This window comes from Cyanistes caeruleus, chromosome 3 (genome assembly GCF_971803275.1).
Source record: "Cyanistes caeruleus chromosome 3, bCyaCae1.hap1.1, whole genome shotgun sequence".
Taxonomy (NCBI): Eukaryota; Metazoa; Chordata; class Aves; order Passeriformes; family Paridae; genus Cyanistes; species Cyanistes caeruleus.
In genome coordinates this window covers 98922025-98949702 of record NC_141703.1, presented here as the reverse complement: position 1 = coordinate 98949702, position 27678 = coordinate 98922025, and the positions used below count along the sequence as shown (strand labels likewise).

General features: G+C 39.6%; 1 protein-coding gene and 1 long non-coding RNA gene across 5 annotated transcripts in view; one reads left to right on the top strand and one right to left on the bottom strand.

The window, feature by feature from the left end:
• Positions 1-1030: 1030 nt before the first annotated feature.
• On the bottom strand, positions 1031-23788 carry BACH1 (BTB domain and CNC homolog 1). Of its 4 annotated transcripts, XM_086883349.1 has the most exons (6): positions 23106-23469; positions 14412-14494; positions 11765-12062; positions 8598-9983; positions 6670-6876; positions 1031-1607 (listed from the first exon to the last, which is right to left on the bottom strand). In XM_086883349.1, the coding sequence occupies exons 3-6, from the start codon at positions 12002-12004 to the stop codon at positions 1146-1148; spliced, it is 2295 nt and encodes a 764-aa protein (XP_086739475.1). In that variant the 5' UTR covers positions 12005-12062; positions 14412-14494; positions 23106-23469; the 3' UTR covers positions 1031-1145. The 4 variants fall into 4 exon arrangements, with proteins under 4 accessions (XP_086739475.1, XP_086739474.1, XP_023799364.2 ...); XM_086883348.1 differs by lacking the exons at positions 14412-14494; positions 23106-23469 and adding an exon at positions 23677-23788; XM_023943596.2 differs by lacking the exon at positions 14412-14494 and having other exon boundaries at positions 23211-23487.
• A 156-nt stretch (positions 23789-23944) lies between these two features.
• LOC147654389 (uncharacterized) overlaps positions 23945-27678 on the top strand; it is a 41689-nt gene continuing 37955 nt past the window's right edge. Inside the window, exon 1 of the long non-coding RNA XR_015285133.1 lies at positions 23945-24293. This is a non-coding gene — a long non-coding RNA (uncharacterized LOC147654389). The remainder of the gene's footprint in view (positions 24294-27678) is intronic.

Below are 27678 nucleotides of genomic sequence, written 5' to 3'. Positions count from 1 at the left end.
TTATATATCTATGCTAATAGCACAAGCCATTGAAAATATACTACAGGTTTAGCCATAAAGTATCCTGAAGACTGATTCTGAAACAGAACTTTACTGGTCCCAGTGATCAGAGAACAAATATTTGTAACTTACTTTAGGCAGTTAGGCACTGAAAGAAAAACATGTGGCGCCTGAATACCTTAAAAAAAAAAAAAAAAAAAAGTCTGTCCTTAGACTTTCACAATACTTTGATTCCAACTTGCCACAAGCAGCAAGTTTGAAGGTGCTAGGACAGGATGTCACAATACAGCAGTGAGTTTTAATAAGCCTATGGGATTCAGATGCCACAGGATCCAATGCACACTCATCCAAGAACTGCACCAGTTTCAGATGTCTGCCTTCCCAACTACATTGCTATTCCTCCCACTAAATTTAGAAAAGAGAGCAGTATGTGGCAGCACCTCTGCTGCTCCAGTTAATTCTGTACTGGAGAGACAAGACAAAAGCACTTATTCAATAAAAGCCTACTACTAATTAATTCTACTACTACGAGTAGTAGCCTACTACTTTAATTCAGTAAAAGTCTTCTCTGGGACAGGGAAGGGAACAGCAGGAAGCAAGGAGCTATTCCAGAGTGCACTTGCCAGAATCTCCTCATTCTGTCATGTTACTTAGCTCATCTACAAAATGAACATTTACAGAGCTATATATGCTTCTTAAGGTTTGTCTACCAGGAAAAAAGAAGTCTTAGAATTCTAGGTATAGAAGTCATTGTGCATAAACAGCTGTCAGGAGGCTTTCCTTAAATTGCAGAGTAGCATTAAGTACTGTGGCATAAATCAGAGTGGGCTGCTCTATACATGAACAAAACTTCCTCACAAATAAGCACCTGTGCATGGAATTTGTACTTTCCAACAGCTTTCCTGAACTCTCCTTGGCATCACCACACAGAAAAATCTCCAAGGCTGACACATACAAATTATGTTCTGGAACTACACAGAGCAAACCCAAAGCTTGCTAAGTAATAATGGTGACTATGTAATTGTCAATGTAGTTTCAAAAGATTAAACTTTAATCTTTTCTCTCATTTAGTAAGTTACTTTCTAACAATGCTCAATCCCACTTCTAGTTGCAATGTTGGGACGCTGGCAGTGGGAAGGAGAGATTCACTCATCTGTAGTGCATTTGTCAGTCATCTGCTGGCAGAAGTCTGTGATGCCACTGCTCTGTCCACACGGCTCTGCGAGCGACGTTGGCTCCAATGTTCTAGCAGAAACTGGATGCAGTTCCTGTACTTGATCGTACGTGGCCTCACACACGCTTTTGACACACTGGTAACAGGAACTCTGCTCAGCTGTAGGTGTGACACCTGAAAGACTATTTGCTGATTCTACAGATGCTGGTACCACGAGCTCACTATCAGATGGAGCCGTTTGTTCTCTTTTTGGGAACAAAAATGAGAGTGGACAATCTGAAGAAGAATATTTTGCAAGTATTTGTATTTGCTCTTGACTCAAGGCTGCTTCCTTGCACACCTGCTGGCAAAGCCCAGTCAGATTCTGCTTTGTCTCACCCAGAGTTGATAAAATGTGGTTTCTTTCCTTCAGCAAATTTTCCTTCTCTGTTTGCTGCAAAAAGAAAAACCATGTTTTAGTCTACACTTTAACATGAAAACTATGGTTTAAGCTCCTATCATAGCTAAAACAAGATTTTAAATACTCTGATCTGCTGAAATAGAAATAATTTGGCATCAAGAAAGTAAGCAGCAACGCAATCACATATCAAAAGGCCAATCCTAACCTCTCTGAAAGCATCATCAACTAAGCTACTTGATGTATTTTTTCAGATATGCAGCTTTTTCCAAACTAATGCTGGCAGACAAAGGAGTAATTCCTAGTTGCTGAACAAATTAAACATAGTTGCATTTACTGTAAATACTCCTGAAACACTAGTTCTACAGGGTAACACAAACCTTTACCAATGAGTCAACAAAACATTAAGCAGTCTTCATAGAGCTCTGTATTTTAAAATTGAAATATTGAAAACTGAACATCACATTTTAATTATTGAGTCTTTTCCACTAGGTGAAAGTAACTTCCATTCACAAGAAGTGCCAAATCCACTATAGGACAAACAGTGGAGTCAGGTACAGTTCCTAAATTAGATAGAAAATTTTAAGAAAGGTAAAGAAAGAAGACATGCTGAAGAGCTGACAATCTAGAGTTAATGTAGTAGGATTGTCCAAGTACATGGCAACAAACAGGATAGCAACTCACTAATAAATATCAAGTAGAAAAAAATAGCCTGTATTAAATCAGGATTTTTTTTTTGCTTCAATGTTGTGAATTTTTCTGAGGCTTCTGATAGAACTGGCTAAAGATGAAAAGACACTGATAACTGAGAAATCAAATCATGGAAACAAGCAACCTTTTGAATAAAAAAAAAATGAGGAAATGGTAAAGAAGGACAGGGAGCAAAACCAAGACCATCATGAAGAAGCTGAATGAAAAGGACAAAGAACCCAAATCCAAATATGTCTCAACACATAAATTTTAAATCCTGTAATTAATTAATTAAAAGGAGGTACAGTTTCAAAGACACACAAAGCTTTAAATAGTTTTCAAGTTTTAATCATAGGGACTATGATTGTTACAACTACTGTTATGGCAACTCACTCCTGCAAAGTTTTATTATTTTCACTCCTCCTCACATCCCCTTTTGCAGAGAAACCTCATACTGCAACCTCTACAACTTCTTTGGAAAGAACTGATTAAGTTTAGGCAGCATTGGGCAAGAGGAACAGTTGCTCCCAGTTCTTTTTGTCTAAAATTAGTACAAAGAGGACTTTGCAAATAAATTTCTACTTGTCAGCATACTGGGAGCAGCTGTTAATCATAAAATATGCCACACTGGAAAAGAACCCATCAGGGTCACTGAGTCCAACTCCTGGGCCTGCACTGGATACCTCAAGAGTCGCACCTTGTGCCTGAGAACTTTGTCCAAATGCTTCTTTAGCTCTGTCAGGCTTGGCGCTGTGATCACTGCCCTGGGGAGTCTGCTCCAGTGTCCAACCACCCTCTGGGGTGAACAGGCTCTTCATAATATCCAACCTAAACCTCCCATGACTCAGCTTTATGCTGTTTCCTCGAGTCCCATTACTGGTCACAGATTGGCACCTGCCCTTCCTGAGGATGTTGAAGATTCTCAATGAGGTCCCCCTCATTCTCCTTTTCTCCAGGCTGAACAGACTAAATGCCCACAGTCACACCTCATAGGATTTCCCCCCTTCAGACACCATCCTTATGGCCTTTCTTTGGATGCTCTCCGACAGCTTAACACCATTTTTTAAACCATGGTGCCCAAAACTGCACACAATGCTCAAGGTGAGGCTGCCCCAGTGCAGAGCAGAGTGGGACAATACCCACTCTTGCCTGGCTGGGGATGCTGTGCCTGATGGTCCCCAGGACATGGATGTTCAGCAAAGTTGTGCTTCTTGAGACCAGCCGTCCTCTACTCTGCTCCCCCTTGCAAGTACCCTCATTTTAAAAGTCTTGAAGTGAAAATCAAAGGATGGGTCAGGTTGGAAGGGACCACAGTGGGTCATCTGGTCCAACCTCCCTGCTCAGGCAGGGTCATCCCATTGTACAGGAGAAAGCACAAGAAATGTAAATATACACATGGTCTCTGAAAGAGACACATTTCTAACATGTCAACATCTGCTTAAGTAGTCCTTGTGTATTCTCAAATACAGAACATTAGTGACCAACAAGATTCACCTGAAAGGTCAATAAGCAAAGGCTATATGGGGTGGTAAAAAAAAAAAGACTATCAGTACAGAAGAACATGAGACATGATCAAAGGTAACTCTCCCAGACAACACATTCAGCACTAAGTATTTTTCTTCAATATAAGTAGAACTTAAGATTTCAAATTTCACAGAATCACTTGGGAGGGGAGGTACCTCAGCAGGTCTGTAGTCTGACCTGGTGCTCAGAACAGTCAGAGATCAGGTGAGATCACGCTGCTCAGGGTTTTGCTCAGTCATGCCACAAAACCCTCAAAGATAGGGCATGCACAGCCTTTCAGGGTGAACTGCTCCACTGCCTGCCTGTCCCCACTGGAAGAAAAATATTTCCTTATATTCAGATGAAATCCCCCCTTGTAATTTAAGACCATGTCTCTTGTTCTCTTGGTGTCAAGTACTCCCCCCAGGAACCTGAAGATCTTCCACTACCAAAGACTGTATAACTTCAAGGACTACCCCAGAGATATGGGCAGGTAACCATTAGGTCTCACCATCCCTTCTCCAGGTAGAAGCCCCATTTCTTCTGCCTCTCACCACAGAAGTACTTCAGGCCTGGACATCCCAGCGCCCTTCACCCAACCTTCCTCCTGTCTATCAATGTGCTCCTGGAACTGGGAGGTGTGAAAACCCAGCAAAAGATTCAGTGTTACTCATGCCAAGATTGGTAACAAACACTGCCCTCCAACAAGTGGCTGTGTTCCTGCCAACACAGCCCAGGACATGGATGTCCTTTTATTTCCAGTCTGGACATGCTGCTGATCCATGCTCAGCCTACTGTCTGCCCAGGCCCCAAGGTGCCTGTCAGCAAAGCTACTTGCCAGCTGTCAGTCTCCAGCCTCTAGTCAGGCAGGGGTCACTCTGTTCCAAATATAGGACTCTTCCAAGAAACACACAACAAGTAACTTCTGAGAGAGAAAAAAACTGACACAGCACCAAATAGAAACTAATACAAGACAACATGCTGCACATACTGGAAACCAGGATGAGGAATTCCACCAAAAAGTATTTCCTAACTGGTAGTACACAGTATTATCTACTTGCCAAGAGCTGTCAAACTATAGCAACACCATTCTATTCCCTCTCAAAGCCACGTTACAGATGATACCATGAGAAGATCAAAGTCTAAACAGTCTGAGAAACAACTGACTCAGAGAACAGGAACAAGGCAGGAGCCATGCATGAAGTACCTTGCACGTATATCATGTGATACCTGGATGTACCACAAATAGCTGTTCCAAGACATCTCTTTTCTTCCACCCACTTGGAAATCATGCCTAGACAGATCTTAATGTTTTTGTATTTGGTATAACATTTACAAATTTGATGATCTGTGACTGTCAGGCATGGTCAACAGCTCCAAACAGGGTCTTTTCAGGAATTTCTGAAGAAATTTATCAGCACAGTTGAAAAAAAGAAAATACAACTGGAACATGTTCCTGCTTAGAGGATGATTCATATAACTCAGACCTCACAATTCCCAAGATTCAACACTTATCATCTAGGCCTTGCACAGTGTTACCTGCCAAACTGCAGACATTCAGTTTGTTCCAGCACAGGTCCACAGAAAGAAGGATACTATGTTATAATTATTAGTCTCTTAAACAAGCACATGTCTAATCTTGCAGATCAACCTTTAATTCCCTGCCCAAGCATTGCACAATATTGACAGAGTTACATAACAGAAATGACAACATGATGACAAAACCAGGCAAAAAGTTCTGAAATGTCAGAAATGCAACTTCTCTCTTTGGTAAGGATATTATGAATACAGTCACCTGATTAGCCTCCCTCACAGAGCACCTTCCTCATTGAGCACAGCCTGCTCTGTCAGCTTATCCGAGCTTTATGGCACTGCAGTCCCTCCTTCAAAAACTATCTCTTCATTGCAGAAATAGGAGTAGATGCAGAGAAAGATGATGATCATAGGAAAATAAGTTTCCATGGCACTTGGTTCCAATTTTATTTTCCTTTTCATTTTGAAGTCAAAAAAATGCAACATGACTGCTATGTTCCAGCTGATGTAGATACGAAATTCAGGTACACCAAGCCTAAAATGCTCCACAAACAAGACTAACAGTACAGTAGTCCTCAACAACTGAACTATTTTGTGCACATGGTACGACTGACTATGAAACTGAGATGAGAGTCAAAGACTTGTTTTTCTGAAAAGCCACTCAATTATCTTCTTGCCATTGCTATTTTTGCATAATCCTAACCTCAGATTACCTACATTTCTTTTAAATTACATATTTGTCTTTTTATTGCCTTCTTAAGGAAGAGGAAATATTAACAGATGGCTGCAGAGAAATCTGGATGCATCCGTTCCTCAGCTAAAATCTTGATACAACTGCTACAAAGGCAAGCAACTTCCCAAGTTCTTCTGTACCTTCCGTCTTTCTGAAAGGGTCTCGGTTTTAGCATTCAAGACTCAGGAAACAGTTCACCAGCCTGTGCTGCTATGTCCCAAGAACTTACACAACTAACAATTGCATAACTGCAAACTTCATCATGAGCAATACCATGAGCTGAAGAATAAAATCTCAAAGCAAGAAAGGGGAAGAGGCAAAAAAAACAGTGGAGAACAACAGTGGGAATCATTCTGTACCATTAAAGTCAAAGCTTACAGGTTTGATTCACCAAAAATTATGCTGTGATGCATGTTTTATTTGAATGGAAACAAGTCCACAGAAGGAAAGATATGTGTAGTTTAGAGCAAGGCTCAGAAAAATCTAGAACTGCTATCAAGAAGTTATACAAGACTGATAAAAGTTTTTTAAGCTTGAGTGGAAAAAGTAGTAAACCACCTCACTCTTAAGCTATTGCCAGATAGCCAGTCAAGATGTTTAGAGAAAGACATGACAACAGCAATGAATATTTATACATACCAGTTTTTCAATTTCAGATTCAAGATTTTGTATGCAGTCAAGTTTCCTCTTGCGACATCGCTGCGCTGCAATTCTATTTTTACTTCGTCTTCGGATATCATGAATACAGTCCAATTGTTCAGGAGTTAATTTATGCATTTTCAGAAATGACTGGAAGTCATTTCTGGAAAGTGAGATAATCCTTTGTGCATTAAACGGCAGTTTTACCTAGAATGTGAGATACAATTGTAAATCCAAGGTGGAACTGATACACACGAACACCAACTTGTCAAGTTTCCATTTTAAGCATTCTTTACCACACAACCCAGCTCAGAGACAAACTAACATAACCATCAGATGATGGGATAAAATCCAGGGGATTCAACTACAGGAGTTCAAGCATAGGTGCAATAGAATATTTGGACATTTGCACCAGATCATTACAAGCATATTTAGAGCAGGACGAAAGCTACTTTTGTATCAAAAATATATCAAGCATGGAAGTGATACACTCTAAGAAGATGAGTTACAATTTGGTGAGGTACAAAACAAGTGTCAACAGTCACTAATACAGTCTAAAGTTTTCCCAAAGCTGCTATTAAGACTGCATCCTGAATACATTTTTATTATATCTACGGCTTTTTTTCGGCAGGAAAAGTTCATCTGAAACAGGCATTTCTTTAAAATACCAAAGTTACAATATTTGTCTTTTATTTCTCAGTGTTGGAGAAGAGAGAGGACCAGGCTCTTTCTACTGTTGTATACCTGAGCAACAAAAGCATGTGAGATCACAGAGTGCTGATAAATAATGAAAAACATATTTACCTTTATAAAATAATCACCATGTTTTTTGAGTATCCAACTAAAGACACTTTATTTTACGCCTTACATTTGAGTATAGTAAGTAGCAGGATATGTTACCTTGCAGTGGTCAAAGATCTGATTTTAGTTTAAAAAGAATACAGAAAAACCTTTTATCTGATTGGCTACTACTGGTGACAATCAGGAAAAAAGTAATAAAAAACCCCAGAGTACTGTCCTCAGCAATGATATCATCTTCTCTGTCACATAAAGGTGCAGAATGTATTCAAACATTTCTGGCCTTTTTGTATTGATGGCAAGTTCCACTTATGTTCAGTCTCAGTAAGGCCCTGTGTCTTGAAAAGATAAAAACCCTAGTGCTTTAAGAACAACTGAATTTTTGTAACATTGAATGATCCATCCTGCAGATTTACACTGCAATTCTATGATTCTAAGAACTGAGATGGAAATTGTTTCAGGTATATCACAAAATCTTTTAGGACTAGACCACTCTTGTATCTGCCTAAACCACTACTAAAGCAGTAACAAAGAAAGGAAGTGCCAACTGCAGTTGGAGAAACAAAAATAACCTTACTGTTGGAGAAGGTGATATTATTAAACAGTCTTAAATACACAGAAACCAGCTTTAAAACTTAATTTTCACTTCACATTATATCTGAAATATCATTTCTCTCCCACCTTCATCCCATTGCTCAGAATAAAAACAAGAAAACTGGTAAGTTTCTAATAAAAAAAAGGTTCCAAGAAGTTTAGTTTTCTTAAACCTAACTGAAGCAGATAAAAGAAAAAAAAAAAAACTAAGAAGGAACCTTCATGCCTTAATTTAAGACTCAAAACCACTTTTGACAGTTGTTCCAGAAAAAAATCTTAAAAGATCTAATATGCAAGCATCTAACACTTCAGTATCTGACCAAGAATACTTTCATACTTTAGTTCAGTCTCTCTGAATTAACAGTGACCTTCCATATAAACTTCTGAGCAATTATTTAGAGTTTCAGTTCCAGACTTTTTAAAAGCAGCCACAGAAAAAATACCCCAAAACAACAAAACACAAAAGACTCAGGATTAGATTTTTTAATATAGCCTTAAGAGATGGGGAAGCAAAGGATACAGCAGGATGTTCTTACCTCACATTCTTGTTCTCTTGCTGAACAGGATTCACTGTCTCCCTCAGTGTCAGTCTCCGAATCCTCTCCCAAACTTATCACATAGTTATAGGGACACTGTTGCTGCTCCTGAACATAATCTCCACTGTTTATTTCAGAGGTGTTGGAACATCCTTCAGTGCTAAGGTTGCTTATAAAGGGGCAGTTGACAGAATTCAGTGTTGTAAAAGTTCGCTGAGAGCAAGGTTCAGGGCTTTCACTGATCCTGATCCCCAGCCATGGACACTCTGATTTTTTCCCCGAATACACTGGCTCCAAGTACTCTTTAGAAACTGCAGGTGGTAAATGTATTTGACAGGCATCTGTGCTGTGAATATCACTCCAGAAGCCCTGTGCTAGCTGTTCTGCTATCTCTCTCTCCACACTGCTTCGATCTCCAGCTGAGGTGATGTTAGTGGCTTCCCTAATGCACAAATCCACCTTTGAAGATGGGTTACCTTGACTTTCAGTTTTGTCATTTCCAGCTCCAGTACTTGACACAGTTTTTTCAGCTAAGACTGTGTCGTTTTGCATACTACTGAAATTCAAGTCACCATATTGCTCACAACTATGTAAAATAGACACAGAATTGAGTCCATGAGGTGCAGCAGAGTTTTGGGGAAAAGCAACAAGATCCATTTTCTCCACAGGACATGACACATTCCGAGTTACAGAATCTCTCTTTGACTCTTCTTTTTTCTGAATGCCTTCTTCCCCTTCTTCCATTTCTACCTGAGTCTCTTCACAGTTTGAGATCAGCTGCATAGGCACACACTCCTGAGCTTTTTGTATGCCATCATTATCAGGTATTTCCTTCTCAAGAGAAGTTGCAAATGGTGGTACCTGAATGTCTTTAATACTGGAATTAAACTCTGAAGTCTGAACTTTGTCATTTCCAAAAGCTTTCTGGAATTTTCTATACTTTGGGCATTGGGAAGATAAGCTAGAAGCACTACCCCTTTCTAAATGCACAGGATCACAGTTTTGATTGGCATTATCTTGGAGAACAGGCGATGATTTAGCATTTTCTTCATCTTTACAGAGCTTTGTGTCAGGAGTTTGACTATATTCCTTTTCTAGAAGTGCTTCTACTTCATCATTTATTTCTAGGGCTCCATCATCTACACTGTCAGTTTTAGGGTTTGCTTTCTGACAACGCTGTGTGCAACATTTCTTCCTAGGACATTCCTGCTGATCCAATTTAAAGTCCAAAAATCTGAATTTGAGAAACTGAAAGCAGGACTCTTCAATGTTGCGTACACCCAAAAATTCTGCACATTTGCAAACTTCAGACACATTGTCTTTATTTAAAACAAGTTTTGCTGTGTATGCAAACTGAAGCAAAGGACTAAATCCTTTAAGTGTTACCTGTTACAAAAACAAATGAAAAAAAAAACCCCAGTATTATGGTCAATTTGGGTTTAAGCAGAGAAATACACAAATTTACCTGTCCTGCCAGCAGGACATGGGACTGGATAAAAAAAGCAGACTTGTTCTATTGTGAAAACCTGTCAAACTCATTCTGAAACAATTCTTCTGATACAATTTTATCATGCACATTTTGTAACAGTTTTCTTCACTGTGATCAATCTCCTAATAAAATGGTCTGGCAACATAGTATTAAAAGTGAAAAATATTGTCCTATGCTGAAAACTAGTAACTAGATTCCAACCTCACAAAGATACCTTTCAAAGCAAGTTGTATATTAATTACTCTAATTACCAGAGTATGCTTCTGGTATTTAATTGTAGTTTTTGAAGAACAATTACTGTTAATCACTTAGTCTTATGCACCATTGATGTAAAAATGGAGTTTAACCACATATGATTATTTACTACTACAGCCACCAATTCCTTTCTTCCTCCTATCGATTGGAAGAAATGCACTCAAAAACTGTATACCAAACATAATTCTCAGTTGCCCCTTTAGAGCAAGTGACTTTAACTGAACATTTATGTCTTCACAACAGTTGCCCATCAGGGAATCCAGAGATAAACAAAAACTGTATCATTAGAAACTGTACAAGATCTTCTACACATGAAAAAATGTCTAAGGAATCAAGTAGAAAGCCACAAGCAGATCCAATAGAGATTACCAACTACCTGACACTATCTTTAGCCTTTTCTCTGCAAATGAAGAATAAAGCAGCATGTCCACTATTAATACTCAAATTACCAAGTCCACACACTGCTCCCCACCTTTACTGAAATGTACAATATTTTATGCTAAATAAAGCACTATATCAATGCATTAATTACACTGAATCCTTCTGCCAGCAAAACAATGTATTATTCATGTAATTCAATTTAAGAGTCAGTTGAGGGTTTGTTTACTTTGTTTTTTAGTAGTTGTTTGGTATATTCTTTTTTAAGAATACAACACATGAAAGGAAGTTGATGAGATCTGCACAGAGACCGGTTCTTTACTGTCTGCAAACTCTTACAACCTACCTAAAGAATTCTTAAAATAGCATGTGGAATCTAGAGATTACTCCACTACATTAATTCATCTTTTATAATGTGGGGAAGTAGACTGTAAAAGACAGTTTATCCATAAGCTGTCAAGATGTCTTCAGACTTCGTGTAGCTAACAAAACATTAAAGTGGCTTTACAAGTAAGTAGCATTCATAAATGAAACTGAAAGATAAAAATACAATGGTATTTTAAAACTCTACCTTATTTCTATTCTATTTCTATTTTCTCCAAGGGAGAAACACTGCAAAAAGTGCAAGGATCAGGAGAGGACAGACACTCCTTTCACTTTCTCTGATACATTTCTAGCTAGCTGTGCTCAAACAAGGAAAAACCCTAGAAAGACCCTTAGTGTGACTCACCTTGAAAAGCAACTCTTGCAGTAGTAATTTATTTAATTTTTATTTGGGATGAAAGTCAAAGAATAAAACCACTGTCTAAAAAACAACAGACCTTACACCAAGATGACAGTAGTTAGTCTTTACAACATAATATAGATGAAGCACTTGAATTCAAAAATATTTCTGGTATCTCAGATTGTGGGCTGGTGTCTTTCAGCTGTTAAATCCCCTACTCTAACTCATCAGTTAAACCCCAGCCTTCCTACCATAAAAGAGAACTGAACAAAGCAGATTAGAAGCACTGGCAGGTAAAATGCAGAAGGGAGTGACACTCACCTCTTCCGGTAAAGTGATGATAAGATCAGCGTCCACCTGGCCCACAATTCTTGAAAGGAAGTAACTGCTGCAAGCTGCAAGCACAGCTTTGTGAGCCCGAAATCGCTGATCTTCCACTAAAATTGTAACATCACAAAGGATATCTTGCTTTCGCTGATCATCAAGGCTGAGGAGTACATTGGTACTGTGCACTGAAGATTCATAGGCAAAGACCACACTGTTGTTCTCACTTAGAGACATTCTGTATCACAGGTGGTAGTGTGAGGCTCAGTGGAAAGCATGCTTCTGTGCTTCAGACCTGGGGGAGCAAAGAAAGAAGATGTGCCCCTGAAAGTCATGTCCAACAGGAACCTATCGGTACTGAAACAGGGGCATGTTAAACGTGCACTGCCTTGGTCTAATTCTTCCTCAAATCAGTACTTTAAATAAGTACAGGCTTGTGACTATTTAAAGTACCCAAACCTTGATATGTATATCTTAACACTGCCTTTGTAGTCTCACAGACCATAAAATGGACTTCAGCAATAAAGAACAGTTCCTTCCTTGCCAAGTGATTCAGAAACATAAATGTACTGTAACACGTAGAAATTTTCTAAGCTTTCACTCTTAGTAATTGGTATATTCTAACTCCAACACTATGGAAATGCAAAGACAAATAAAACAGATGCATTAAACTAATATTCACCAAAATACTATGTGAGCTACTTCTGTTTACTGGTTCACCTAGTGCTGGCTAAAATATATGAGTTCTGCCTTATTTCAAAAGTATTTTGTCTGATAAACCAATCAGGCATTGGTAAAATACCCTGATTTTGTCTCTAGTAGGTTGATGTTTTGTTTGAATTCTCTACCTGCCTTAATGCAAACTTTTATTTCCCCCTTTTCTGTTCATGACTATTTGACTTGTTATACTTGTTTGATTTCTCAATGGATCATTATGATCCAGATCACCTGACAATGGAATACTGTCCCTTTTCTGACAAAGTTCTCAAATAACACTATTCAGTGGATAATAAACAAGTTAATTTCTTAATATTATTTATAGTTAAATAATATAGTTTCAAGATTTTATGTATTTAAAACCTTGAAATATATAACTCATATATAACAGTTCTGAAGATTCCTAAATTTGCAGAAAAAAAAGAAGGGCTAGGGAGAAGGCCGCTCTGCTAGAGAGTGCAAAGTTTGAAAGTATTTCCAAGTCTGATCTTTACACCGTATTTCACTTTCAATTGAGCCCTTCTTCCAATTAAAAGGAAGAAAAAAGATTATTAGGAAGTGCCCTTGCTCAATCAAGAAAGCACTTAAGTCAGATTTGGAACTATCCTACAAAGATAATATGGCATTACTAGGACACGTTACAGCTTAACAAACCAAGCATTCAGATTACACTTGACCCCAGAGTTCCTGTAATTGAGTACAGATGTGGAGATTCACTTCAGCTGACATGGGACTACCTCATCATTCTATTGCTCAACAGAGGTTGTTACCATCTGCCAGCTCCCAACAATAATAAAACTGTAGCCAGTGCAAATCCTCAGGTTTCAGATGTGGGGAAACTTTCACAACACAGGGAGTGTAGAGGGCATAGCCATATTCAAACACACTGTGGAAAAAGCAACCATGCTGCCAGCTGTGCTCCTGGTTACTCACTGCTCAAGCTATTTTCATGGCACACAGGCATTTGAGTGAACTTATGAACAGAAAAAGGGAAGAAAAAGATCCCCATTTTCAGTGGCAATAGCAGCACACTACTAGTCTGGACCCCAGTAAAGTGTAGAGCACATCAGCATTACCTGCCCTTCCCACTCCCTTATGGAACACTGTATGCTTAACTTCACCAACAAAATGAACAAATGTATGGTGAAAACAAAAGTTTTAAGGGGAAAATCCCAAATATTTCACAAACCTGACTTTTCCCCTCTAAGAGGTGGTAGAGAAAAGTGCTATATACAACACACTGTTAATCCTAAAGGGCTTATTTTTGGAAGGAAACTGTTTGAATGTTTCATGTATCTAATAACAAGACTACAGGTTCATTAACTTAGGAAATATTTAATTTCCAGTCAATTTACATGGGAACAAAATAAATCCTCATGGAACTGTTATTTAGGAAATTCTATTTTTATAAGAGCATATGAGAAGTAACCAGTGCAATATAAATGATATGTTCCTAACTGGATTGCTCTATAGCCTAACTTATTAAATTGCTCATATCTTACAGCACACAGAGTTTAATAAAGTATGACTATGTATTTATTACAAGGTAAAAAACCATGAAAATGGAACAGAGGACAAAATGGGAAAACTGAAGACTAAATCCACAGTGGTGGGGAGTGCAGGGAAGTATTATAGATGAGGACATATTCTGGGTGAACACTTACGCAAACCTTACGAGGGAGACTATAGTTAAAGACAAGCCCTGAAGTGTACTTTTTTTCTACTTTCTTTGAAGAAATAACCCTCAGACAGACAACAAACATATCATATATGCTGCTTTTGGGTTTTTCCTGATAAAATAATCAATTCCAATATCCAGTTTAGTTCATTACATTTCTATAACATAGAAGGCTAAAAGGAACACTAGCTTATTTCTATTTTTATAGCTACAGACAAATGAATGCAGAGAAGAATTAACCCTCCTCACTTATCTCTGTGAGGCACACACCATCCTTTCAAAACAGCTTGTGGACGACTTGGAGCACTGAGAGAGAGCTTCCAATGTGTCAGCTGCCAAAAAAAATAAAATAGCTTTCAACACTGAAACACTACCTTCTGTTTCTTGAGAAGTGAATAAAATACTTAGTTTGAGCAGAACACTTTAGTCTGACAGAATGTTGTACTTCGTAACTGTGAGGACTTTATCAGCCAAGTTATGGCCCCTCTATATTTAAACAGGATGACAACTTTTTTGAGGTATCCATAATATAAAATGCAGCATTTAATAAACATTTCAAACTAAGAGAACCTTTAAAAAACCCCCACAAAACCAAAACAAACACCACCCCTACACTACACTCAAACACTAAATTCCCCTCTGTCTTTTTAAAATTTAGGTACTGTCAAATAAAATAATAAGATATCCAAAGGTAGAGCACCAGAAAACTGAAAATGCTGGTGAAAACAAAAGCATCAAATGGGAAAGAGAAAATGCAACCACTGTAAAAAGCTGATACACTTAAGAACTAACAGAGGTCAAACTTGTGAATGTCTGAATTCTGTTGTCCAGTTGTGTAACAAGGGCACAGTACCACACTTATGATAGTATCTGTCACAACAGATACTATCAATACAACCAGATTTTCCACAGCAGTGTGAGCACAAAGTAACTTCTCTATCACTACCTTTATTGTACACACATCCACAACAAGAACCTTACTGTCATAGGAAAAAGTACATCTCTTCTGCATTTAATTTCTCTTCTACCATAACTGTTCTTATAGAGCACTCAGAATTCTTAAAATTAGTTTTATTTATGAAAGGGTGGACAAGGAGGGGAAAAGGTATGAAGTAGAGAAAACAATTCAATTAAACTTACAAGTTTGTGTTGCAACTGTCATAAGGTAAGGCCTTCTAGGCTTTTCTGTCCATTTTACATAATTTAATTTCCTACAAATATTATTTATTAGGCTCTTTTTTACAGTCTCAGAAATATTATTAACATCAGCAACCAGGTATTAAAAAGGAAAACTGATACTACAAACAACAATAACGAATCATATCCCTGGAAAGCAGCCTAAAACTCCTATAATGCTATTTGTATTTTAAAAGTAACCTTCAAGCAAGAAAAACTAAAAGTAAGCACAGATAACTTGGAAAAGTATTCCACAAGCAGATGACTGTATGTTGAACCACTGCTCACAAAGGAGGTGCCAACAACCATATGACTGAATGCAAAAGATGCTAAGGAAAAAGACCATGCAAGAATATAATTTAAGATATTTGTAATGGACATCACCATCAAAAATATGGGGGGTCCAAAAAGATTTCCAAAACTTAAAATAGTTCTTACAACATAGGTAGGAAAGATCAAGGAAGTAACAACATGAAAGCCCATTTACTACAAATCCTCAGTTCATGGAAGCATGTTCACTAGCACTCTGAGCATTCCTCAAATTCCTCTCACCTGAAACCCTGCACACCTCATAACCTCATACTTGTGAGACTGAAAATTAAAAAAACCTATTAACATAAGCAAACGCACATGCTAGTATAAAAGCTACATAAACACTTGAAGCACAATCCATCAAGTTCTACTTTGAAAACAAAACCAAGCCTGCTACTACAAAGTTTTCATTCTTTATCAGTGATCTTGAGATAAATAATGCTTTGCATAAGGACAAAAATATTTCCTCCTAAGTACTAGCTATAAAACTTTACTCTGCTTTATCAACGAGAAGTAACTCAATTTTTTTTCTGCCTACTAGTATACAATCATGAAAACCATGCCCAACAGTTACCTGCGAAATTTCCATATCTTCAGTAAATTTAGCCATCTCTACATCCAAATGACTATATATATTTATTTATTTCCAAAGAATATATAAATACTTATCTTGATGAAAATCAGTACTGCAACCACATGTAAAAAAGGAATATACATTTGTTTAAGTGCACAGTAAAGAGACCAAAGCCAGATGCTTATCAGGACTCATTGTAAAATAATGATCTCATCCAAGGTTCATTTTTCTCACGCATTCAAAGTCATGCATTATATTATTACAGGAAGGCAATGGTGAAGTACAGTGAGTGTAATGTACTCTAAAATTAGGCTGCAGGTTTGCTCATCTGATTGCTTACAACCAGCAACAATAATTGCTCTTTACTACCTGACTGAAGAATAAAGGTAGATATAAAATCCTTTACTTCCTTGCACCACAATCTCTGCTTCAAAGAGTCGCCTGGAGCAGATCCTCAGGTAAACCATAAAGTCTCCCCATTGATAGTTTAAAAAAAAACAAACTAAAAAAGAAAGTGTTCCAAAGATGAGAATCATGATGGTTGAAACCAGGTAAAGCTATAAAGAACTGTTGCTGCTAAGTTACAGAAGAAAAATAGTAGTAAAACAAGTAACATGGTTGAGGAATGTACCCAGCACAGGTAGCGTACAAGAGCAGGAAAAGAGTAGCAGAGTATAACTCATCATAGTGTGAGGTATTTCTCATGCACACAAAAATCTCACACAAGGTAGACAAACTTTCACCCAAGCTCAGCATCACCACATGTAAGAGTGCACTCATCCTGTGGACAAACAAGTGTCCTGAAAGAGCTGAAGGAAGCTAAAAGGCATCAAGTTGTCACTGAAGCTGACAAAAGCACACATCTTTGTGTACATGTTTATAAAAATGCTTTTTAAACATTCTGAGCCTCAATGTTTCAAGTGTTATTAAAAATACTAAATCAGAGCACAGAAACCCATGGAAATCAATGACAGTCATACCTTTACTGCTTTGAAGACAGACTTTCAGGAAAAACAGCTGATTACATTTTACAATCTTAATTCTTCATGCTAAATCTAAGGACCTGGAAAATGAAATTCCAGTGTCCAATGGTGACCAAGATACAATGGGAACACCAAATCCAGAGGCAGCATCCATCCCTCTACATATCCAAGTTTGACTTCCAAATACTTTTTTCCTCTCCACACAACAAGTTTTTCCAATTCAGGAAAAAAACCCCAGACTGAACAGCAGAGTAGACTGGAGAAGGTTTTGATACAGAAATCATTTGACGCTTTCCCTCTCCTCCTGGACAGCTGAGGACCTGACATTCCAGTAAGCCTTGCAGAGCAGCTTCTCCTGTCCAGCAGGACCTCATCGTGCCTTTGTGACCAGGAATTTCCTTATCACCAGCTGAATATTGAAAAAGAGAGGATTCATCCAAAGGCACCCAGATTTAACCCAATCTAGGATCCACACCTAACAATTGTCTCTTAGACTCACTGCCCAATAAAATACAGGAAAATACCTTGTTACCAGCAATTGTAACACACCTAAGAGCAACTGGGGCAATAAACTAGCAAAAACCAAGCAAAAATGCTCAAGCTACAAGAGTTACATCCTATGAGCTCAGTGCTTTCTTTTAAAGAACAAAAACCTCGTTTTCCATTGGTGAATAAATCCAATTCAGATATTCCTATAAAGAGCTAACCTTTTATTCCAAGACTCAGATATCAATAATGCAGCCCTACCATCCAAATCAACTCAGTCTACATGTCTTTGGTTTTTTCCAATCTGCACCTACCATATAATTCCTATACATGATCCAGCTAAAGGTTACCTGAATTATTAAAATGTAAACAAAATCCTGTTCCTTAATCTCTCCTTCATGAACAAGCATCCAGCAACACCACACTGGATATCACTCCTCTCTAGCAATCACAGCAAAGTGACACTTGTACAGTGGTGAAGTTCTGAAGTAAGAGAGCAAGCAGAAAGCAAAGCTCCCCTTGGTAGCTGCAGAGCCCAGGCAGGACACACCTTGGCTGTCCCTGCTCTCTAAGGCACTTGAACTTGGGAACCCAGATGTAAACTCAGTTGTGATCATCAAAATGATAAAACTAGCAAGAATAATTTATCACCTAGCAGACAGCAAGGGTCTGTTCAGTTAGCACCATGCCTCTAACACATCTGTATTCTTGGAACACTTCGAATTCCTCAACAGTTGGAAAAAATACAATAAAATACCATCAAAAACATAGCCTGAAGAAAACAAACTCTTAGTGCTACTAGTGTTATGCTGATAAGCATACTGAGTAAGTTCTAGCAGGTCAGTCATTCCAATTGACATTACCATTTACTACTGCTGAAACAAGACAGTTTAGATAAGACACAGCTCATTCAAAACACACAGCAAAGCCTTTTTTCCTACAGTTTTGTCTCTCTGTCCTTGCCCCCAGCTATCTCTCCTTTTAAGGAAATAGTTACATTACAGATGAATGCCTACAATGGTTAATAGCTGCTGATTCACATTATGCTGACAAAGAATGAACAAGCATTCAGTGTGCCATGTTCATTGCTTCATCTTCAAAAAGACTGCAAAAGAAAAAAGTGATTTAAAAAAGCAAAGAGCAAGCTTTGCTGCTCAAGAACAATGCTTTCTCCTTTAAGAAAAAAGTACATTTAATCTTCAGTTATTAGCAGTCATAATTCTAAATTGTCTTCTTTATTAGTCCAACACCTGGATGATATTCTTCACAGCTTAATTACATAAATGAGGTTTTTAAAAATTACTAGTTCGTATTTTTGTAGCACAATTTTAAACACTGCATTTGGACTCTTGTCAAGTCACAAGTGAGTATTAAAAAGAATCACGGGAAGTCTGGCAAGTCTTAAGTCTGTGCTAAGAGTCTTAATTTGTTTTCCAGGTTCTAAGACTAAATACACACTTTTTTTCTCAGTATTTGCAAGCTATATGAGAAGTTGGGACATGGGAAAAAGCATGGGGGAATGCTAGTAGTCACAAGCCTCCAGAAGCCATAATTTTAAAAGGAAAAAAGAGATTGAGACCATGTAACTATAGACATTTTCCAAAGAACAGAAGTTCAAAAAGTTTCTCTCAGAGGATGACACAAAGTCAGTATCAAAGCCAAATAAACCCCAAACTACTCTTCAGTTTCCCATTATTTTACATGACACTAATTGTTTAATCTTTGGATCAGGGATAAAAATCATGTTGTGGGATTTGGTTTGTTTCACTGCTAAAAAATGAAATAGGTCTGAAGGGATTTCAGAAACTCTTCTGAAAAATTCCATCACTTCAAGCCCTTCAGTTGTACTGGTATTCAAAGAGAATTACTCTTGAAAAAATAACAATGCACAGACCTTCTAAAGAACTTTAAAAAAAATACCAAGTACCTATCAACAACAAAAATAACCACAAACACAACACCCCAAAAATATACATAAAAACTAGTTTTATTTTCTCTTAAATAAGAACTAGGTCAGATAATAAAATATTCACTTAGGAAAAGTAAAGCATGCACAACTAAAATCTATTGTCAACTCCTGCCTTTGCTTAAAAGACAAATACCTTTGTATTTAGAGCTACATATTCTACTCATTGCTACAGTTCAACAAACCACATGAATAACTTTACCTGAATGACTATAACAACCCATTTACAAGTACATATCTCAAAATATTTGTGATGAATACTAAATTAACCATTTAATGTACTTTAACCTAGAAGGATACAAGAAACAACCTGAAAGAACTGTGAAACAGCTATATTGCCAAGTCAAAACATAATGGTTGGAAATTATATTTAGAATCTCATTTCTGGAATTATCTGTTTAACTTTGATTTGCTTTCCACAACTGTTCTTCACAGTATGTGAAACTAAAAGAAATCTGCAAATATTTTAGACATAAATCAGAAAGAACTTCAGAAACATTTCTATGAAAACAGAACAGCACAGGTTTATCAGAACTAACAATACCTATATAAAATTTTAAAATATATATATGCACTAGACCAGGCTTCAGACAGTAGCACTAGTAAAGGTCTTCACCAAATCACATCAAGACATCTGAGTCTTCCCATCCTGAAACTGCAGACTATTTCCTATCTGACATATGATGTCAAAAGACATGATCTTACTAGCTGACCCATAAATATAACCATTTTTTGGGATGGTACCACATAAAACACTGATCTCCAGCTCTGAGGATCCCAGCATCAGAAGGACATGGATCTTCTGGAATGAGTTCAGAGAAGAACACAAAGATGCTCTGAGGGCTAGAGACAGGCTGTGAGAGCTGGGGGTGTTCATTCCGGAGAAGAGAAGGCTCCAGGGAGACCTTAGAGCCCCTGCTAGGGCCTAAAGAGGCTCCAGGAGGAGCTGGAGAGGGACTCTGGACAAGGGTCTAGACTGACAGGACAAGGAAGAATGGCTTCAAATTGACAGAAGGCAGGCTTATCTATTAGAAAAATTCTTCCCTGTGAGGGTGGTCAGGCCCTGGCACAGGTTGCCCAGACAAGCTGTGGCTGCCCCATCCCTGGAAGCGTTCAAAGCCAAGCTGGACGGCGCTTGGATCAACCTGATCTAGTGGAAGGTGTCCCTGCTCATGGCAGTAGGCTGGAAATCAATAATCTTTAAGGTCCCTTCCAACACAAACTACTCCAGGATTCTGTGATTTGATGACCTTAGAAGTAGCATGAACAGGTGAGCAAGTGCCATATATTTACTTATCGAAGTATTTGTCAATGGGCCAAAACTGGATTCTAACACCTACAAACATTATGTTGACAGTTCAAATAAAGTCATTCACAAACAAGGTATCTCAACACAACTTTCAAGATTAACAAGATTAATTGAATATTCTTTCAGACACAGGCTCTTATAAAGACACTGAGTTACTGATACCCTTGGCTACACCTCTCCCACTCTCCAATGTATGATTAATGATTAAACTCAATTTATTCATATTTCACCAATGCTTCTAAAGTCAATTTACCCTTCACAGCACACTTTCCCCTTTTTAAAGCTTCAGTAGCTAATCAGTCAGTTGAGCCTTACTCTGACCTTCTAACTCAAATTCATACCACATATTACATTCTCCCTTCATACTTAACAAGAACAAAACTTTCTTCCACCCTTAAAAGGGTCTTAACTGAAAAACACTGCATACTACTGGAAACAGAGTGACTTGTGAAGCAGTCTATGATCTGTTGCAGCAAAGTAAGCCTTTCCATCACCTTTAGTCCTCTCTCCAGACTGCTTACCTCTGAATTAGAGGTGAGGGCAGGGAAAGCTGCAGGTGGAACCTCACACATTATCCCCACCATGGTCACACTAGGCCGATTCTACACAACTTAAGGATTGGTTCAGCAGTTAATTTTGGCTCACTCAATGTTCTGTTCCTACCCACACTTGCATCAACTAATATGCTACCTCTGGTTTAACCAAGGACTAGATATAAACAGGACTCACATTATGAATACCGCAGTGCTTTTTCCTACTCACCAAAACCTCCCCCATGAAACTTTCAGTGGTCAAGTTCTACAGGACAACTAAAATGCCAGCATTCAGACATAAACATGAACCCTCTGACTGATTCATCACTCTTCTTTGCCCCTACACCAGCATGCCCAGTGCAGGGAGAAAGACAGGACTATGGTTAGAAGAAAACCCATGAAGTGTTTATAGAAACACTTTCATTATCAAACTTGGAAGGTGGGGATGACATGACAAGGAGACTTGTTGAGCTATGTTTCCATGAACCATAGGACAGAGTTATTTGGGACTTACAGAACTCGAATGCAAAGACCTGTCTGTCTATTCCACACCTAACAACAGCGCCCACCTGATCCAAACAATCAGGTGAAGGGCATGGGTTTTAACACTAGACTATTTCTATCATAACAAATGTATTAGCATTCAAAATACCCTTTGCATAAGAATTTTAGAACGTACTAAAAGCAATTAAACATTTAACACATTAAGATCTTGCACATTATTACATATAAACTCAAAGATACAGCTGATGGAAGCTGAAGCTGTACTTCAGCATTTTGGTTAAAATCGTGAGTGTGCTAGTGAAGGAAACTTCCCAAATACTCCATTTATTATGCCTTTGTTCACTTCACAAGATGAACCAGACAACAAGAGTAGGTTCTTTTTTTTGAGTAAATTGGAAAACACACTCTAGAAGCTCTCAAGAATCTCAAATACTAATGGATTTAGTGTTTGGGTTTTTTTTTTCAGATTTACTAAGCCAGGTCAAGGAAAGCCCTTCTGAAAAACACAGTAAGTATTCAGTTTTCAGTGAAAACTGTTTCTGCAAATCTGCCTATTTTGGGCCTCACTGTTTGCTAATGTACACAAGCGTACTCACTTGAGTTAGGGCATCCAAGAGTAATTATGCTATTTAAGTCACCTTTAAAGTCAAACTCATTAAAAATCGTATTTCATGGTCTACCTTAGATGGCTTAATTCAGACTCATCATGTTGACAGGAATACAGTGCTTCCTTTTCTCGCTGTGTGGTGTAACACTTGAGATTAAAGAACTGACTCCATATGCTAGAGCATTCTGAGTGCCGCATCACCTTAATTTACGGTGCTTCTGGATTGCAATTATTCCATTACTGCAGCCAGATGTTTTTCACACAGAGAAACTGCCTTCCTCGAATGCCTCAAACTAACGCGTCTATCAAAATTTACTACACACATAGTTATCTTTACTACTAGAACACTTTCTCCCTTCTTTTTTTTAGTTCAATAAGGATTTAAAACACCGAGTTGTAGATGATTTGGGGATTACTGCCAGGCTAAAATGGGTACCTGTTCTTTTGCGATTACTACATTTCACCAAACCCCAAAACACGCCAAGGATCTCACCGCACAGAACAGGACGGACAGGATTTGTATTCCGTTGTTTACAGTCTAAAAGAGACCTTCCCCGGCTCCCCGCAAAGGGAAACAAATACCAGCTGCACGCCTCACCCCGGCAGAGCGGGGCTCCCGCCGACTTCCCAGCGGGGCTGACCTGGCCCTTTCGCACGGTACCGGGGAACGCGGCGTGGGAGAGTCACGCCTGTGTCAGCGGGGCACAAGGGCACCGTGCAAACCGGGGGCGAGGCACCGAGCAAGGAGCGGTCCAGGGTGAAGGGGGTAAAACCCGCAGCAAGGCACTGCCGAGAGAAAGCCGCCGCCGGTGCCCGGCGCTGACGGGGCGCCTCCGCCACCGCCCCGGCGCCCCCGCGGGCGGGACCCCCGACCCGGCACGGGCCGGGCCGCGTCAGGGAGCGCGTGCCGCGAGGGAGAAAAGGCCGCACCGCTGACACCACCCCCGCGAACGCGCCGCGACCCCCGCCCCACCGCCCAGAGGGCGCTGCCTTAGCACCCCCGCCGCCAACCCTTCAGCGCGGACGCTCCCACGGGCGGCCGGTCCGGCGCGGTTGGGCTTTACCTCGGTGCCCGCCGCCGCGGGCCGGAGGGCAGCGGCGCCGCCGCCTCAGCCCGTCCCTTCTCGCCCCGCGCGCGCCGCCCGGGACCGGCCGCTCCCGGCTGCGGCTGCGGCCCGACTGCGGCGCGCGCCGTCAGGTGACTGCCCGCAGCACCGCCCGCCCCCCCCGCGCGCGCGCGCCCCGCGCCCCTCGCGCACGCCCCGCGCGCCCATTGGACCCGGCGCTCGCCGCCGCCGGGCGGCCGCCCACACCGCCGCGCACTGCGCATGTGCGGCCGCGCTGGCGCGCGGGGCGGCTGCAAGGCGCCGGGTCCTGGCGCCCGCCGGCCCCTGCCGGCCCCTGCCCTCCTTCCTGCCCTCCTTCCTGCCCTCCTTCCTTCCCTTCTTCCTTCCCTTCCTTCCCTTCCTTCCCTTCCTTCCCTTCCTGCCCTTCCTGCCTTCGCTCCCTGCCTTCCCTACCTGCCCGCTTCCCTGATTCCTCTCTCTCCCTCCCTCCCAAATTCCACGTACCTGTTTGTCCAAGGACGGCACTGAGGGCAGCCTCCTCCAGAAGCTCCTGAATATAAACGTTAATGACAGCAAATGAGGCACTGCTAAGAGCGCTGATGGGAATTTCATTTGTAAGATATTTTAACCCAGTTTAACAATTTAGTGTGCCTTTGAATGATTGGTTTTATGTCTTGTAGGGCGACACACTGATTTATGCTGTATTTAAGTGTCACGTAACTTCAGCTGTTTTTACAGTAGGCTTTCAGTTTTGGTAGAGGCTAATATAGATTTTCCTTCAATGTCTGTTCACTGATGGCCTTTCACCTTGTTAAGAAGGCAGAATTTAATTATTTTTATTTATTAGTCAATGTCTTCGCCAGTACAAAGAGTTGACTTACAAAATAACCTAAGCAATTTGTTGGAATTTAAATATAAGAACAGCTATTAGGTAATGATATCCAAAAAGTAGCATTTGGCTTGAGATTTGGGTACTAACAATACTTAAGGTATTCTGAATCAGAGTTTTTATGCCTGCTTTTTATGTTTTCTGTGACTCGTAGTTCTCACGGTTTTACACATGTTGAGAATTCCTGATCCCCTGGAATTCACACATGAAGAGGGGAGCTTAAAGACAACTGTTTAGATGATAAAAATTGAGTTGCAGAAGTATGAGATGTTTACAGTGTTTAAGCATAAAATTTAAAATACCTATTCCTAGACTGAAAGTTAGAGTTTTTCGGGTTATTTTGGTCTTCCACGAAGATTTTTGTGGGGAAGAGAAGGAAACAGAAAAGGGAAGAAATGAATCAAAACAAAAGGAGCTCTTACTTCAGCTGAAAGATTGACTACAAAACCTTGGACCGCACCCACCAAGAAGGGATCTTCATCTCCTGTTCTGCATCTTAGGAATGATGCAATTCTTACTTCCCACACAATAGGGAGTGAAGTTACAGTGTAATAGCTTGGTTCTCACTCATAGGCTGCATAAGTACTTTCTGCATTGAAATTAGATACAACTAGAAGAGGGGGAAAAAAACACAAACTCGTCCTTTTTTTTTTTTCCTAAAAAGGAGAAGTAAAAAGGAAATCTGGGAGTCTAAGCTGAAAATCAAGGACACATCTTACTGCAGATGAATAATAAATGTTTTAAGTATTTAAAACAATATAAAAACTTAGATGATAAATGCTCACAACATTAGCATGCATAGTAACAAATAATAACAATATCATCAGAAGAAAGCAAGGGAAAATGTCCCTTTTTTGAAATAGATTTATTTTTCTGATACATTGGTGGCATTAATGGAGTCTAAGTCCCATTCTATCAAAAGTTGTCAATTCCTTATGAAGCCTGGCTGTAGCTGTCTCTGTGTTGTTTATTGCTTCTGGCACTCTAAAAGCTGCAGCCTCAGCTACCACTAGTTTGTAACTCAATTTATTGAACTCTGGCTGGTCTGTGGGCTGATACTGGCCTAGAGAGATGAAAGTGCTCTAATCTGCAGGTTAGTTGTGAGGACTGCAGGGCACAGGCTATACTATGGAATATTTAGGCCATCTTTAATATTGGGTGTGTTCTCATCTGCCTTTGTCCCCTCTTTTTACCCTTTCTATACTGAAGCTGGTTTCCTGCCATAGCAGCTTGACTAATAAATTCTCCAGAGGTAAATTGTGACATATCCCAGGGCTAAAGGTGATTCATCTCACCTATCTCAGTCATCTAAAATTTAGCTGTCTAGTCTAAGCTACTCATCTAGGGTCCCGGGTAGTTGACGGAGCTAGGTAGGCATCTCCATGGGGTAATTGTTCCCTCTCTGTGGCTGGTGTCTGTCATGAAACTCCTTCTGGAGATACCTGCCCCATGTTTTTGTAGTGGAAATGTGTATGATTGGGTTAGGCTACAGACATAATTCCCAGATTAAACCCATGGCCACATAGTTCTGCAGGATGCTGCCATCAGAATCCTTCATAGCAAAAGTGCTGGGGAGTCATCAGGAAAAATTGATGCTGAGGGCCCAACTTCTAGTTTCACAGGGGAGAGGCTGATGACCCTGTTGCACACACGGCCACATCAAACATGACTTCTGTAGGCATCATATACAAGATTTGCCCATTTTACATTCCAGTAAATGGAAGCCAAGCTACTCCCTCCAGTGAACTTGCAAACACAAAAGCTGTTTTCTAATCTACATTTAGATAACGTTTTCTAACTGTAAATTGAGCTATCAAGGAGCTACTGTGGTATGTATCTAAGTGATTGAAACCTCAGGACTGTGTCAATATTTATGAGCTGAAAAACTGGCTCTTATTTTTAAATGGTTTTTGAAGCTTTTTAATACATTATTTTAGAATTTATTTCCATACTGTCTTCTGGTGTATGTGTGTAATACTGTTCTAATCCTTGGGAAAACACATGCTTATTTTTTGTGGTTTCTGGCTTACAAAAGTCTTTTGTTCGTCCTGGGAAGGGATGGTGTTAATCATAGGAAATTATTTTAACATTCCCTCTTTACAAAAAATGAGAAAAATAATACTTTCTATCTAGAAGTAAACCCTATGCTAGAAATCTGTCTTTTAAAATGCAATTCTAAGTGTGATTCTCTTAAACCTACAGCTAATATGGTCAAGATTTACAGCAAATCTTCTTAAAATGAAAACTGGTGTTAAATGTGGTCTGTTACCTTTTTTTTCCCCCCCAGATATCATTTTTAAAACCATCATCCTTAAATTAAGCATTCATAATTGAATTTAATTAATTAATAATTAAAATAAGTAACATTTCAATGGGGAAAAAAGGACTTCTTGAATAGAATGAGAATTAGTTTTGATTCTGTGAGAAGGGATACAAACCATGAGTAAACAATGGCAAAAATGTGGGAAACAAATTTAAAGGTGTCTAGCTGTGGAAAATGAGGTCTACTTAGGCTGGGAGAGCTGTATGAAAAGAGAAAAGAATGAGAATTGCAGCAGGACAGCTAAAAATGCCTTATAAGAGTTTAACTTAAAAGAGGAAAATGATTTATTAATGAAAAATGGATTCGCGTTCCTGGAAGCTTGGAGTTAACACTGTCAATGGCTGTAATTTTGTCAGACAGCAATGCCTGAGCTGATTGATCTGGGAAAAGACCAGAGATGTTCAGGAGGTGAAATTAGTGCAGCCAGGCTGTCTGGACCAGGCCTTTTCACACCGTAGCTCTCTTGAACCCTGTGAGGAAATTCAAGGTGGGAAAACCAGACTATGTCATGCAGGGCTTGATGAGTGTTTCCAGGCTCGAGTACTGCTGTAAGATCACACCTGGGAGGGCTCTGGGTGAATTAAATCCCTGTGGCAGAAAACTGCTGAGCCTGAAACCAGCAGGCTCTTAGTTTCCAGCCAGATGCATATCCACACATGGACTGATGGAAACACCAGGAGTTTGGGAAGATGGAGGGAGACCTGGTCAGACACCTGATGCTTGGGAGACTGAGGATGTGTTTTTACAGGGCCACAGACTAAATGCATAACAGACCCCACCATTTCCA